Source organism: Scatophagus argus, chromosome 4 (genome assembly GCF_020382885.2).
Source record: "Scatophagus argus isolate fScaArg1 chromosome 4, fScaArg1.pri, whole genome shotgun sequence".
NCBI classification, from domain to species: domain Eukaryota; kingdom Metazoa; phylum Chordata; class Actinopteri; family Scatophagidae; genus Scatophagus; species Scatophagus argus.
Window position 1 is genome coordinate 12,604,456 of NC_058496.1, and position 15,506 is coordinate 12,619,961.

General features: G+C 39.9%; 2 protein-coding genes across 2 annotated transcripts; one reads left to right on the forward strand and one right to left on the reverse strand.

Annotated features, from left to right (window-relative positions):
* The first annotated feature begins 840 nt into the window (after positions 1 to 840).
* On the forward strand, positions 841 to 5,219 carry LOC124058485 (ATP synthase subunit alpha, mitochondrial-like). The gene is made up of 11 exons (XM_046387795.1): positions 841 to 996; positions 1,473 to 1,548; positions 2,096 to 2,265; positions 2,423 to 2,596; positions 3,101 to 3,267; positions 3,437 to 3,737; positions 3,881 to 4,105; positions 4,213 to 4,320; positions 4,467 to 4,611; positions 4,738 to 4,888; positions 5,013 to 5,219. The coding sequence occupies exons 1-11, from the start codon at positions 937 to 939 to the stop codon at positions 5,089 to 5,091; spliced, it is 1,656 nt and encodes a 551-aa protein (XP_046243751.1). The 5' UTR covers positions 841 to 936; the 3' UTR covers positions 5,092 to 5,219.
* Positions 5,220 to 9,130: 3,911 nt separating this feature from the next.
* On the reverse strand, positions 9,131 to 14,948 carry LOC124058487 (phospholipid phosphatase 1-like). Its single transcript, XM_046387801.1, has 6 exons — positions 14,474 to 14,948; positions 11,865 to 12,016; positions 11,463 to 11,743; positions 10,749 to 10,806; positions 10,486 to 10,662; positions 9,131 to 10,088 (listed from the first exon to the last, which is right to left on the reverse strand). Exons 1-6 carry the CDS (start codon positions 14,529 to 14,531, stop codon positions 9,963 to 9,965), a joined length of 852 nt encoding a protein of 283 aa, XP_046243757.1. The 5' UTR covers positions 14,532 to 14,948; the 3' UTR covers positions 9,131 to 9,962.
* Positions 14,949 to 15,506: the final 558 nt, after the last annotated feature.

The window sequence follows — 15,506 nt, forward strand, 5'->3', positions numbered from 1 at the left end:
TTTTGTTTTTTAAAGAATATGTATTCATTGAGCGTCACAAAATAATTGATGACATAATTTCCACAGGCAGAGTAGTGCTTACTGTGACAAATAAATTGATTTTCATTTGTAAAATTGATGGATTTAATGAAACACATTTGATATTAACTGGTACAAGGTCTTTACAAAGAATTTCTTTCACCCAGATATTGGGCTGTTTTTGCCAAGGTTATCTTTTAAATCATCAATTTTTCTCACCATTTGTCTGGTCCAGAGAATATCTGTTACACTAGCTAATCTCAGTTGATTTCCAAACTGGAGATTATTAAGCAAATATTGTACTTTTTACTCCACTAGATTTGTTTGAGATCTTGACTTACTAGTTACTTACAGATTCAGATTAAAAATAAAAAATACAGCCTAATCAACAAATAAATAATATATCAAGAACTTCACTGATTACCAGGAGGAAATTCACAAGCTACCCATGGCTATTCTGCAAAAGAGTGCTTAGAGTACTTTAAGTACATACTTTACTTTTAAATTTTAAATGCATGAGTGTACCGGCACATATTTCTGGACTGTCTTAAACAAAAGATGTGAGTACATATTCCACTTAGGTTTAAATGATTGTTATGAACTATTTTTTTTGTTGATATGCAGTTGTTGTACATTAATTGGCCATTTCATTGTCTACCCGACAGTGTAATGCAATCCAACACAACAGCTGTGTCTTTAGCAGAGCATACTGTGCAAGAATGTTATAAATGTTCAGATTCAGATGTTAAGAACAGTATCATCTCCGTGACGGCAGGGGGCAGAGCTGGGTAGTATAGCAGGAAACCTAACGTCAGTATCTCTTAAATAGAAGAAGAGTTCATTCAGCCATTACATTTTCGCTCAGAAGCAGGTCGAAGCGGCTAGTGGTGGAGGACAGGTCATTAGCAACCCGAGAAAATGTTGTCCGTGAGAGTTGCTGCAGCTTTGGCCAGAACCCTACCTAGAAGGGCTGGACTTGTAAGTATTTAACTTAACACTCTGCATTTTATGGGGATATTGCATCAAGATTATTTAATATCATGGTAGACCTTGTGGGCGTGAAGGGTAATGTTAACGCCGCAGGCCGCTAGCAAACTTGTCATCGACTTATGGATGCGCCCCTAAATGTTACTAAGCTGCCTTACATAATAATTCACGTTAACAGTCTCGAAATGGTTGCATTAAGCGTGTCTGTTGAAGTTGCCCTTGTGAAACTTCGTCCTGCAGCAAACAGAGCTAAAGTTAGCACGCAAGCTAGTGCTAGCTTCCAGCTAACCGTTCATTCAGCCACGCTTTGAAGGTCAGGAAGCCTGACAGCGCATGTCCCCTTTCTGCTACACAGCGTTGAACTAGCTCAGCTGTTAATATGCTCATTGATAAGGCCGTGGCAGTAGGTATAGTCAACTTTAACTGGCGATCGACGTTTAATCGAAATCGTCTCTCATTAAATCAAGGTGTCAAAGGCTGTACCGGCCGCCTGCGTTGGGGTCAACCACCTCCACACACACAGACCATGGCTGCAAAAGACAGGTGAGAAAGACCAAAACAACATGATAAAAACTTTTGATTCAACACTATTAGCATTCTACAGGTTTACATATTTGTCCAAAATGATAAATGACAAAATAAAAACTATCTCATTAGTAATTGTATTTGGGTGCTATAATGATTAAACATGTTGCTTACCTGAAAAGGTAAAACAAGGGCATTGTCTATATTTTTTTTTCACAACCACAACCTCTTACATTGAAGAAAATATCATTGTTAACAAAACCACTGCAGTGTCACAATATTTATATTTAATATTTCATTAGCTTTTGTTATCCTTGGTAATATTTATTTTAAGGTAATGGTGGATGACTTGATCTCTATGGAAAAAATCTATTTCCTAATATGACTCCAGTGACCTCTACATTTAATTTTATTAATTAAGCCCAGGAAAAGGCAACATTTAAGCTACATCACAGTATTATAACCATGATCCCAAACATTATATCCCTTCATGTAAAGATGTACACCCAGTTACTGTTCTTTCTAATAACAAAATTTTATAACATTCATGTCATTTTTCTCACAGGCACAGCCGAGGTGTCTTCAATCCTGGAGGAGAAGATCATGGGAGCTGACACCTCTGCAGACCTTGAGGAGACGGGCCGTGTGCTGTCCATTGGTGATGGTATTGCCAGGGTGTATGGGCTGAGGAACGTCCAGGCAGAAGAGATGGTGGAATTTTCCTCTGGACTGAAAGTATGTAAAACACAACAGTTTTGTTTCCAGGCTAAAAGTGTTTTCACATGCAGTGCATATGAGATTTGTTCACTGGTTGTCTTCTTATTGTTTTAACTATTATTTATACTTTATCAATCATTTTGCTAAAGAGCTCTAATTTTTTTTTCCTCTCCAGGGCATGTCTCTGAACTTGGAGCCTGACAATGTTGGTGTTGTGGTGTTCGGTAATGACAAACTGATCAAGGAAGGAGACATTGTGAAGAGGACTGGTGCCATTGTGGATGTCCCTGTTGGTGAGGAGCTGCTCGGCCGTGTGGTGGACGCTCTGGGAAATGCCATCGATGGAAAGGTAACTTGATCATAACTTGCCCTTAGGTGGAAAATTAACTTGCGGGCATGGAAATTTGTATGTATGAAATTTAAGTTTTGATTCTTCAAATCACGCATAATTTGTATCTGTTAAGGCAATACTGATATCAGCATGTTTATATACTGGGTTAACCTCTAAATTGTTAACTTGATGTCTTGATCAAAAATAAAATCTACTTTTAAATCCATGTCTTCACTGGCAGGCTTGACCAACAAAAATAAAAGAATCTTCATAAGTGTTTTTATCTGGAGAAGCTAGTAAATAGTATGACCAAATCTTGTAATCTTTAAAACTACAGTTTAGTTCAGTAGATGTTGCTTAATTGTCTTAACACCAATAATACATAAAGTTACAGCTACCAATGTGATTAAAATAACTTTGAGATGTTGCTAATTTACATTAAATGGCTTTACTGACACATATGTCACCGATTTAATATGTTGGTTTGTCCTTCAAGTACTTATTTCCTTGTTTCTCCCTCAGGGTCCCCTGGGCTCCAAAACCCGTAGGCGTGTGGGTCTGAAGGCTCCTGGTATCATCCCCCGTATCTCTGTGAGGGAGCCCATGCAGACTGGAATTAAGGCTGTGGACAGTCTGGTGCCCATTGGCAGAGGCCAGCGTGAGCTGATCATCGGGGACAGGCAGACTGGGTAAATACCTGTACAAATGACTTGATGATTATTTAGACATGCTGTCATTTGCTTTGGTTGCTGAATGGTTACGGTGCATGCCTACATTCGCAACCATCGCCGTATCAGTTTTTAGCTGGCGGATTTTGGCACAATACTGATGTCTAATAATAATGTCTTCACTGTCCAGCAAAACCGCTATTGCCATCGACACAATCATCAACCAGAAGCGCTTCAACGAAGGAACTGATGAGAAGAAGAAGCTGTACTGTATCTATGTCGCCATTGGACAGAAGAGGTCCACTGTGGCTCAGCTGGTGAAGAGGCTGACTGATGCCGATGCCATGAAGTACACCATCGTGGTTTCTGCTACCGCCTCTGATGCTGCTCCCCTGCAGTATTTGGCCCCATATTCTGGTTGCTCCATGGGAGAGTACTTCAGAGACAATGGCAAACATGCCCTGATCATCTATGATGATCTTTCCAAGCAGGTTAGTGCTCACATTGATGTAATGCGAAACAAAAAAAAGATTCAAAAGTTTGAAAATATCTTGTTAGAAAATTAATAGTAGAATTGTCTCAGCATCCCCAAGTGCAACCAGAGTAAATTAAAATATTGCCCTCTTCCTCTCAGGCTGTTGCCTACCGTCAGATGTCCCTGCTGCTGCGTCGTCCTCCTGGTCGTGAGGCTTACCCTGGTGATGTGTTCTACCTGCACTCCCGTTTGCTGGAGAGAGCCGCCAAGATGAACGACAACTTCGGTGGCGGCTCCCTCACCGCCCTGCCCGTCATCGAGACTCAGGCTGGTGATGTGTCTGCCTACATCCCCACCAATGTCATCTCCATCACAGACGGACAGGTTTGTCCAAAAACTGCCTTGTGTTTTCATATTCTAGGTTGTGTTTTGGCTCGTATAGGAAACATAAAATGCAGTGCTTTTCTAACATTTTCATCTGTTTTCTGTAGATCTTCTTGGAGACTGAGCTGTTCTACAAGGGTATTCGCCCAGCCATCAATGTGGGTCTGTCTGTGTCCAGAGTAGGCTCTGCTGCCCAGACCAGAGCTATGAAGCAGGTAATATTTGGTTTTTATATAATTAGAATTTGACATTAACCAAGCATTTAAACTTCATTTTGAAGTTTGCCTCCACCAGAACAGATCTATAAATACATCTCATAGAATTAGAGGCTGCAATCTCTCTTTTTTTGGTACCATGGTAGGTGGCCGGTACCATGAAGCTGGAGCTGGCTCAGTACCGTGAGGTGGCTGCGTTCGCCCAGTTCGGCTCTGATCTGGATGCTGCCACCCAGCAGCTCCTTAACAGGGGTGTGAGGCTCACTGAGCTGCTGAAGCAGGGGCAGTACTGTGAGTATCTGCCTCTTTTTAAAATTTGTTCACAAGAAATGTAATGGAAATGCAAAGCTAGTGTTTTGTCTCTTTTTAAAAATACAAACCCAACTGCTAACTGTTTCCCCATTTCCCCCTTTCTAGCTCCCATGGCCATAGAGGAGCAGGTAGCAGTCATTTACGCTGGTGTCAGAGGTCACTTGGACAAGATGGAGCCCAGCAAGATCACAAAGTTTGAGAAAGCTTTCCTGCAGCACATTCTCAGCCAGCACCAGGACCTGCTCGCCGCAATCAAGTGAGCTGCATTTCTTAAATATAGCATATTTGAACTATTTTCCTTACCACAGGTTAACAGTATTTACTTCTGTTTATTTCTGTTTAAAAAGTGTTAATTTAACTTGACCTGTTTTCTTTTTCAGGGCTGACGGCAAGATCTCAGAGGCATCAGATGCTAAACTGAAGCAGATTGTACTGAACTTCCTGTCCAGTTTTGAGTAATGGATAGCACTTCTCTTGATCTTCAGTGAGCTACATGTCTGTGTCCCCTTCATGCTTATATATGTGAACACACTGAAGGCCAAAACCTCCATGTACAGATTTCTCCAAATAAAATTTTACAACCCTAACATGCTGTAAAATTCTTCTGATTGTGCATTTAACTGCAGTGAGTTGAGTGTTCAGGTTTGAGGCCTCTGAGCAGGACTCACCATTGGCATGAGAGGTATAATCATATGAGAGGAACAAAAACTATACTTTTATTTAAATGCATCAAATGTGCTTTTGACCTTATGTCTGAAAATTTCACTGTACCAGAATATAAAAGTAACATGCACAACAGTGCATATGCCACAGTCATAAATCTGTTTACTGTGCTGTAGTGAGTTGTTCATAAGAGCGTTAATTTCAAAGAGGGCAATTAAGTTCAGATTGAAGTGTCTGTTTTGCTCCCTGCTGTTTTCAGAGGATGTACAAAGTGAACTCTACACTGGGTGAACTGATGAGGTGAAATGTTTGATATGATGGTAATAAACTCAGTGACACAGTCACTCATTAAATCTGTTTTGTATTGTGTCTTATATCTTGCAAGATCATTCAACCAGCCACTGGTTTTGTCAGGCGTCTCACTGAAGTCTGACCTGATGCATCTTTATACACTCAACTCAAAAAATATTTATGTATTTGAAATGGAGTGAGAGCTCTCTTCTGTTGTCATTGTTGCAACTAACAATGACCTTCATCTTGAATTTATTGGCATATTATTTTGCCCCTGAAATGTCTAAAATCAAATTTCCTAGAGCCCAGGATGACTGCTTCTAATTGCTGTTTCTGTCAAACCTAAAGAAATGTAATGAAACAATGTTTGTATCTTTGCTAAAATCTTAAACTGAACTAAAGTGATCTGTCGCATATCAGAAAAAGTTACCAATTAATGTTCCATATATTGACTGATCAACTATGTAATTGTTTTGCCTTGTTTGTTAGTATGTAGGTTGACACTTGTAAAACATACTGTGGATAAATGTGACTGTCTAGCCTTTGTTTCATTGATGTCCAGCAGAGGGCTGTCTGCCTTAAGGTAGATTGGGCTAACTAATAATAACTCTCAACTGTGTCCTCTGTCAAGGGCAGGGTGATTTCATTTGGACTGCATTGCCAGAAGGGCATACAACAGTTGAGTATAAAGTATTTTTATTTATTTATTCATAGTAGGAATGTTACCACTGTTAATTTTACCAGCATACACACACACACACACACACACACACCATTCTCCAACACATATCTCAGGTAGGCAGGAGCATGTAGCAAAGCCCTTCCCTCTCATTTTACTTTAAGTTTTACTTTTATCTCCTTTGATACACCATATAGAAATTTACTTTTAGTTTAAAGTGCTTTTGTTACATGAAACAGCGATTAACATTTAAAGTTTACAACCTCTAACTTCCAGATGCCATACAATGCCACATTTCCCTTTTCTACTTCTCTATTTGTTTGTCTCCACCCAAACAGAGACAGAATGAGATACAGAGCTGTTGTTACTTCATCTGAAACTCTGAATTCTACTTTCTGTCATTAGGTTCTCCTCAAAGTTTTCTTTCTGTCTCACAGGAGCCACACAGATCCTTATAAAATGGTTATTTGAGTGACCATAATCTCATGAGAAGTGGGCTGGCAAGAGCGTAAGTGTATTGTGCGGGTGGATTTAATTCACGAACTAATTATTTCTGTGCCTTTTTTAAAAAGCTGCATACTGCATCCTGAGTCACTTGTTTCTGCAGTGCCATCACTGTCTGGCAAGATAAAGTGAGACATGTGACATGTGAGGGTGAATGGAGCTGCTTTCAATAAGGACTATTGTCAAGGTCAGCGTGACAACAAGGGAGAGCTCTGTGGAGCAGCAGACAGCACGATCGGTCAGATTTCAAATGTGGGTGACGAAGGAGTGATGCTGCGAGAGATGAATTGTTTGTCAGTGGCTAGATGGCTTTGGAGTCCAGTATCTGTAAATATTCTTAATATTCACAATAGTCTTTGATTTGTTAGTGAGATGTAGCAGAACATTTCCTAAGGCAAAAAAGTTTTTTTGTTTGTTTTTTTGCAGTACCTTTATACCCCTTATATATTTCTACATTCCTGCCTATTTCTCTTGTATTCCATGCATAGTTTCTCATTCTCATTGCTTGGAAAGGAGTCACATTACTTCCTAGATAGTGCTAACACCACATCAAATTTGCTCAGTGGGGTCACAACACAGTATAGTCAACAATGAGACAATGGTAGGTTTCTCTGAGGGATTTTCCTGAATTTATAACAATTATATAAGTAAGACATTCCTAAAAATTACACACTGAGGTATGGGTGACATCTTTTCAGTGTTGGCAGCTAAGATTCACCAAGTTATCAACAGGAAGTGAAATCAGTCAAGAGTTTCCCATGGAACAATGTAGTGAAACAAAGCACACAGAATTGGTGGTGGTGAGCTAATCTCAGGTTGAAATAGGTTAATTTTAGCCTATGATTAATGATTTTTTTTAAATGTTCCTGTAATCCATAAACTGCGAAGCAAGCTAGGCATTCGCTAGTTGTCTGAGGCTAATGAATTTCCAGGCCTACAAGTAGCTTTAAGAATTACTGTTAAATTAGGCAAACTGTTAGGTATTTTACTGATTTTACTTTCATTCTTGTTCACTTAATTACCGTACTTGCTGTTATTCTCTATTGTCCTCTTCCCGTGAGAAACTTTGTCTATTGGATGGTATAAATTGTAATGAAAAAAAAGTTGTTCGCATGCAAACTAAACAACAACTGTGCACTGATAATATAATATTACATCCATCAAATTTGGGATAATTATAGTCTTTGACTGATGTGATGAGTCCATTTTTGTTCTCTTTTCAGTCACTTCTACAATAGGCCAAGTTGAATAAAGCAGCTGTCTGAGCTACACTATGTAGACAAATGTATTTGGACACATCTCTTTATTGTTGACCTCAGGTAGAGATAGATAAGATGAGATAAGAAACAAGACCAAGCAATGTGGCATGGGGCTGTTTTTCAGGGGTTGGACTGGGCACCTTACTTCCAGTGAAGGGAAATCTCAATGCTTCAATATAACAAAACATTTTGGACAATGCTATGCCTCCTACCCCACTACAACAGCCTGCGAAAGCCCTCCTCCACCCTAACACAACTGCACTCCAAAGTGCAAAGCAAGGTCCACAAATACATGGCCGGATGAGTTTGGTGTGGGAACACTTGACTGACCTCAACCCCACTGAATGCCCCTGGGATGAACAAAATGGAGACTAGCGAACCAGGCCTTTTCTTCCAACATCAGTGCACGACCCCACAATAAGGGACCAATACTTTTGTCTATATATGTCTATCTGACTTTCCCAGTCATAATCACAACTTAAAAGTTGACATGGCCACTATTTACAGTTGGAAACTCATAATTACACTAACTCATACAACTGGATATATTTTTATTTTCGGAAGTGACACTTGGCACGGAAGGCCATGTGGTTAATTAGACACATAACCCCAGTTCTGTGAATCCACTTTTCTCATCACTGCACTAATTCATTTGGATTTCAATTTGGAAATCTGGAATGACAATGATAATGAAGAACATGCCATGATTGTATGTGAAGGTGCTTAACCCCTGTTGCTATGATACCACCAGGGTGACAAAAAACACGTTTTTCCATTAACATCAGAACAGGTACATTTGCATGCTTGTGGTTTCTGTGATGTATCTACGCAGACAATGAATGACACCCCCAAAGCAAAGTTTTGTTTGGGAAAACCCTTCTTTAAGAACAATTGGATTACTGAAGCACACTCATGGTTTCTCTTCCTTGATGCCATACCTTAGATTGTGGTCTCACTGGAAAAAGACAAACCAGTTTTTTGCAACGAACAAGTCTACACGTAAAATCAGTAGCTGCACTTCCGTCCACAGCTGCAGTCACTTGTGTTATAGCTGTTCATACAGGAATCATTCACAATCACAAACAGGACTTTTGAGACAAAATAGCAAAATGGAACTCACTTTATTTATTTCTCAGATTTCCCATATTTTTCAGTACTGCTCTCAACAACATTGTTTAAAAAGCTGCTGCATAGACAACAACGTAAAGAGCTTGGTACAAACTGTAAAAAAAAAAAAAAAAAGGAAAAATCAATGCATTGTATTTATCATGCATGGAATTACACCAAGTAGGAGACATAACAGCAGGTAGCAGCAATCTGACTAAGGCAAGAATCAACATGAAATATATTATTTCTGAGTTCTGTCTCCATTTTAGGTTTCAGGACAGTCCAGCTTTTCTTATTCACAGGTGCCAGACTCTCTACAAGCCTGCTTGCAGTGCGCACACAGACGCTCCTTATATTCAGGGCAAAAGGAATTTCATTCATTCAGGATGGCAACACCAGACCAATATACACTTGAAACCACATTTCCATCAAGTGAACACTGTAAAAAATAAATCCCCAAAAATAAAAACCCTACACCTGAACACGCTGTATTTTGTTTCTTCACCCCACAATAAACTGTATTATGTTGGGTAGACCCAAAACGTGGCAGAAACTTCTGCCTTTTTATAACTCAGTAAAGTGCAAGTACCGTTTTCTGTAGTCAGCTTTTCTTCCTGTAATTAAAGTTTACCATCCACACCAAAGGCAGCAGCTAAAGCCTGCAGGCTGCAGAATTGGTTCGACGGGGGCAAACTGTGTTGAAGAAATGCACAGAAACAACCAGCAGTTAATATCAAAGACTTGCAGTTCAGTGATGAGTTTTAGGTCCTCCTTGACCATTTTAACGGGTAGAGGCCCAAGACAGTATTGTCTTTAAGAAATCAGATTCAGTCAGTGCTGCCATAGTGGTTTCCATTGGAAGGGCTTTCCTGTAAACTGGTATGTGATGTTTCTTCTTCCTGTGACACGACCGGATCCACCGGCTGTTCAAAGAAATTGGAAACACAGAACACCTGCAGAAAAGAAAGCAACAAAATTAAAAACATTTAAACAACGTAAATGAAGTTTTAGGGAAATCACAAAGGTAAGTCAGGGGTAAGTCATGGGTTCAAATATGTCACCTTGTAAATAATATAGCTTTGATGAATAGTTGGAACAAGCTGAACAAGAACTTATAGTGAGAGATAGATGCTGTTAGAAAATGTGGTCAGAGATCATTTATCTAAACTTAAGGGGTTAACAAGTGATAAACTTCATCTTCAGTTGTTTAATCTAATTTTAAGAGCAAACAGGCTCTTTCTAAATGTCCTTTATAAATAACTTGATGAGACCCTTTCAATCGCTACAGTATAAAAAACACATGATGTTGTGCTTTCCCGTCATCCTCATAAATCCTCAGTAGAGACTTACTGTGAGAACAGCCACTAAACCCCCTTGTAGGAGGCCAGCAAGCACATCACTCCAATGGTGTTTGTAGTCAGAGACCCGGGACAGACCCACATACACAGCAGTCGCAATCAGGAAGAACTGGATGGCGGGACGCAGAAGCCTCGCCCACTTTGACCTCAGTCTGGCTTGAATGTACAGCTACAGCAAGTAGATGGGGGCAGTGAATAAGCATCAGGATGACACACCAAGAGGCACCGTTCAAGTAGCAGAAAATATGTACTTACCACTAGGAAGAGCATGCAGTACATAGAGAATGATGAATGACCAGAGTAAAAGGACAGTCTGCAAAAGATAAGAGTTAAGAAGTAATGTTAGAGATAACAGATGCTTAATGAAATCAGGCAACATCAGCTTGATCACATTACTTTTCTTGACTGATGCACATTTTAGATTCCTATAAGCTCTGTCATAATCAGATTCTTTCATGGCCATTTTAGAAATCAATTACGCAGCGAGTCTTCTAATCTTACATGTCAAAATCAGTGTTTCTCGTTGTGAGGGGCACAACTGAGCCTGTAAACACAGTTGTGTACTGCCTGCCGTGACTCTGGCAGATTCATCTGATAAAATAACTCTGCTGATGTCATCAGGGTTGTCTCGACTTGAACTTTGAGACGAGACTTTTTTTTTTTCACAAAAAAGCTTTGAAAGTTGTTGAATTCATCTCGACATAAAGGATCTTGAAAAGATACATTTTACTATGGTGGATCAAGACTAATAGCAGTCTGGTCCACAAAGGCTAAAAGTGCTGCAAAGAAATACGTATAACCGAGCAAACGTGAAACAGCAAACTCCTCAAAGTGGAGCTGCAACTATTACACAGTGCTCATAACGTTTTAGTCAAAGGAAACGAAATATGCTAGGGTCACACAGGTATTTCAGCTTCTAAAAAACTGATGACTTTTGCAGGTTACGAGTAATTGGCTCAGGATCATTACCTGGCTTCATCTACCAGAAACTTGTCTCCAGTGCAGGTGAAGTTTTCGATGTATCCACCAGCTTTGCAGTTGATGCGATCCCAGGCTGGTTTGCATACAGCCAGGAAGTTTGGGCGCAGACGACCGATGGAGTACTTGGCTATGTCTGTCAGAGACTGGCTAGCAGCAGCTCCAAACACGTAACTCCCCACAGCTTTGTAGATGCACGCCACATACTTGGTCCCCAAAGACCGGTTCTTGATTCGGGACATGTAAACAGAAAGGCACTCACCACAAACGATCTGCAACAGAAGAGATTACACATTATGCAAACGTTTCTCAAGCAGTCACACCAAGGATGACAAACAAAGAGGTCGACTTATTTCTCTAGTGGCGGCAGAGAACATTTAAGAGCTGACTTACCACAATTAGTGTGAAAGGGATCATGACCCCTCCCAGCAGCTGGTAGGATATGGTGTCCTCTTTGAGCGGATATCTGATGGACTCATCGTTACAGAAGAAACCCCGTTTGAAAGGGTTGTGTTGAGGGGTAAGGATAAAAAATGGAAGTCCCACTGTTGAGAAAATGTTAAAAAAAAAAGGTAAATAATGACTAAAACCCCAGATTTCAGCTTGTTTTACATCTTATACCATCAAATACACACCATGTTCTCAAACAGATCCCAACACTGACGTGAGTCAGACCGAAGATTATTACACAAGGCTAATAATGCCTCGATTTAGTCACAGGAAATGTGAGATTGTGAAGTGTTTCCCTTCCTAAAAAAGAAACTTGGAGACTCTTGTGGCTTTCATTTAACTGCGAGGAATTTCACTTTGTTCAAGTTATGCAATTACTGAATTAAACGCTTCAGGCTTTGAGTTATGACGGAACAACATCGCAAAAATAAGCAAGAAAAGACTACACTAATACAATTTTGCTGGCATTCAAGTCATATGTTGAACTGCAGGCAATGGAACAATGAAGATAGTGATCATCCAGAGAGACTCATGATGTTAATCTGTTCGGGAATTCCCACCAAAACACGACATACACGCTTTGACTTGCATTTTTTGAATAATTATTATTTATCTTAAGCTTTTTTGAATATTACACAACTGCACTGAGATGAGGAACAAAAAGACGTGCGTCTAAACTGAAGTCATTAACGCGATGAAAGATTCTTCCTGATATGATAATCTCCAGTGACGCTCCTGGCTAAATGACTAATCACTTCGTCACAGAGTTTTGTTGAGGCCTGTAAGATTAAACCCACTGCAGGGCAAATTACAGCGATGGCACAAGGAGAGGGAGATGAGATGCTGTTAGAACAATATCTAACATATCACTGATTATTCTTTCTTTCTGCTCAGCAGTCATGTGTTAGAGCTGTCTGTATTGTCATAGAGAGTCTGTTGCATTTGAAGATATTTCATCACGGTATTGCAAAGGTGTATGACAATGTGCACAAGCAGTCGGTTTTGTTGTTAGACTGTTTGCAGATATTTAATCACTGTGGTTGCATGCTCTGTATGAGTGCTCTAAAATCCCCTTTATGTTGCAGTTGTTGCAGAAATATGGGTCACAAACGCATTTGTATTTGGCATATAAATGAGTAACTATTTATGATATACGTTAGTGCAAGGCACAGACGTATATTTAAGTGTAACTTTATTTAAAGAGAAATTTTTCTCTTTGTTATTTTTGGTGACTGGGGCCTTGGCTTAATTTAGTTTAGTTTAATGACCACAATTTAATATAGTTATAAAAGTCCGATGGATCAGACTTTATCAGGGACAGCAGGATAAAGTCCTGCATTTATATCCATCGGTGTCCATGACAGATGTCTCAGTATCATAGGTCAAGGTATGTTTGAAAACAGAAACTTTAGAAATAGCAAACTGAATCATGTAAATAAATAACTGCTAATATTCTTCATCAGTGATAACTTAAGCACAGAAGACACATTAACTGAATATATATGACCTTCATGAAACACTGACATAAAAAAATCTGTTTTATATACTGTGGGTGCACTGTGCTTTGTAATTATTCTGTAATTACTCTGTATGTTAAAATTTATATAAGAACGTTATCTTAATATAAATGTTATAGACTCATCAACAAGACAACATACAAAGTAATTAAACTGCCTCAACCAGCTACAACAGTAAAATGCTGCATACATACTAATGCATCGGTTTAAAAAATATCCAATAACATAGTAAAACTCAAACGGGGGGCCTTTTCTGCATACATTTACCTTCAGTACTTTAAACACATTTACCTTAAGCTTTAGCCTTACACACTGGAGAGAAAATGAATATTACATTTTACAATTTTGTTGTTGCTGCCAAAGTCAAAGGATGGGCCTGATGCTCAGTCAGCAGCCATCAGCAACCACAAGACACTGACTAAGCAAAGGGAGCGAGTGCAGACTAATTGCAGGACAATAACGCTGGAGCTGTGTGTGTGTCTCAACCTCTCTGTCCTTATCAAATATGGCAGCTATCAGACTGAACCCTCTGAGTAAATCCCAGGACTGTGCAAAGGTTTCTTCCATGGTTTTATTACTTTTTTTTATTATTATTATTATTGCACTGCAACATTGTGAGTCACATTCAGAGGTGCTGCAGGATCTCTCTGCAATGATCACATCCCACTTCCAAACACTGAGCTAAAAATACAGCATTGCTTGGAAAAAGAAACACACACAGGGTTGGACTTTGTTGCCTTTATTTCCCCCCCCCCTTCATCTTCCTGCCTGGTTCCCTAAACCTCAAGCCTTCCCGTGTGTATTTACTGTAGGCCTACACGAAGTCCATGCAAATCATTTGATGAACAACTACTTTAAATAATAAGTCTGTTCAGGAGCAGTGCTGTAGACCTACAAGTCCTTTAATTTATGCTTTAAGACAAAGTCACTACAACGAGCAGCAATCCTTCATAGATAAACAGCTAGATTTTTTATTTTATTTTATTTGTATTCAACGGATCAACAGACAGGAGTGAGTGAGATTCAGCAACATACCGAGGATGAGACAGGTAACGTCCAGCACGATGAGAGGCATCCCTGAAGCTTCAAACATGTTGCGTCTCCTTCTTACTGTGTCTGTCTTTGAGAAAAATATCCGGTGGTCCCGGCTGTCCCGGCTGCTTTTAGGCGAGACGAGACGCAGCTTATCTGCCGCACATGTCTCGCTATTCCAGCACAAAATTAAAACACACCAGTGTCATTGTGCTTACAGAAAACCCCGGAACTGCCCGAGGAGCTAAAAAACTACCGAAGGGGGGTGGGGGGGTATTAAAAAAAGGCAAAATGTAGTCTTACTCGGGGTGAAAAACACTGAACTAAAAAGGCTAAAACTAATCTAACACCACCACCACACACGTTTAGAGCCTCTCACCCTTTCTGCTGCTCGCAAAACATCATAACACAACAGGATTTCTTCAGATCATAATTCCGTCCTGTCCTCTGAGGAGACAACCGATGAGGGACAGACGCGAGCGCTCTTTTAGCCTGGGGTTAATGGTGCCTTAAAGTACAGCTCGGAAAAAAAACGGCTCGGAGAATGCAACTGACAACAAACAGGACTGTGGATTTTGTCCCTCGTCAGTTGGATTCAGATTGTATGACAAAGGGATCTCTTAAATGTCATTATGAGCTGGAGGAACAATAGAGCAAGTAAAACCTGTTGACTGTTGTTTTGAGACCTTGTGTTTGTGCAAAAGGTGGATCCTACTGCTCCAGCTGCAGATCTTTGTGTCGTCAAAGAAATCCTGGTTACAAAAAGTTTCAGTTTCAGTCAGTTTTGTGTTTACATGTTGCACATTCCTGAATAAATAAAGTTACCACTGAGGGAGGATTTAGAAGTAGAAAAGATGCACACACACACACACACACACACACACACACACACACACACACACACACACATACACACACACACACACACACACACACACACACACACACATACACAGCACAGAGTTGGGTCCCAGCAGCTCAGCCGGGCTGTTCAATCAGTGTCCTGACAAGTGGGTGCTTCACTTATACACATTTG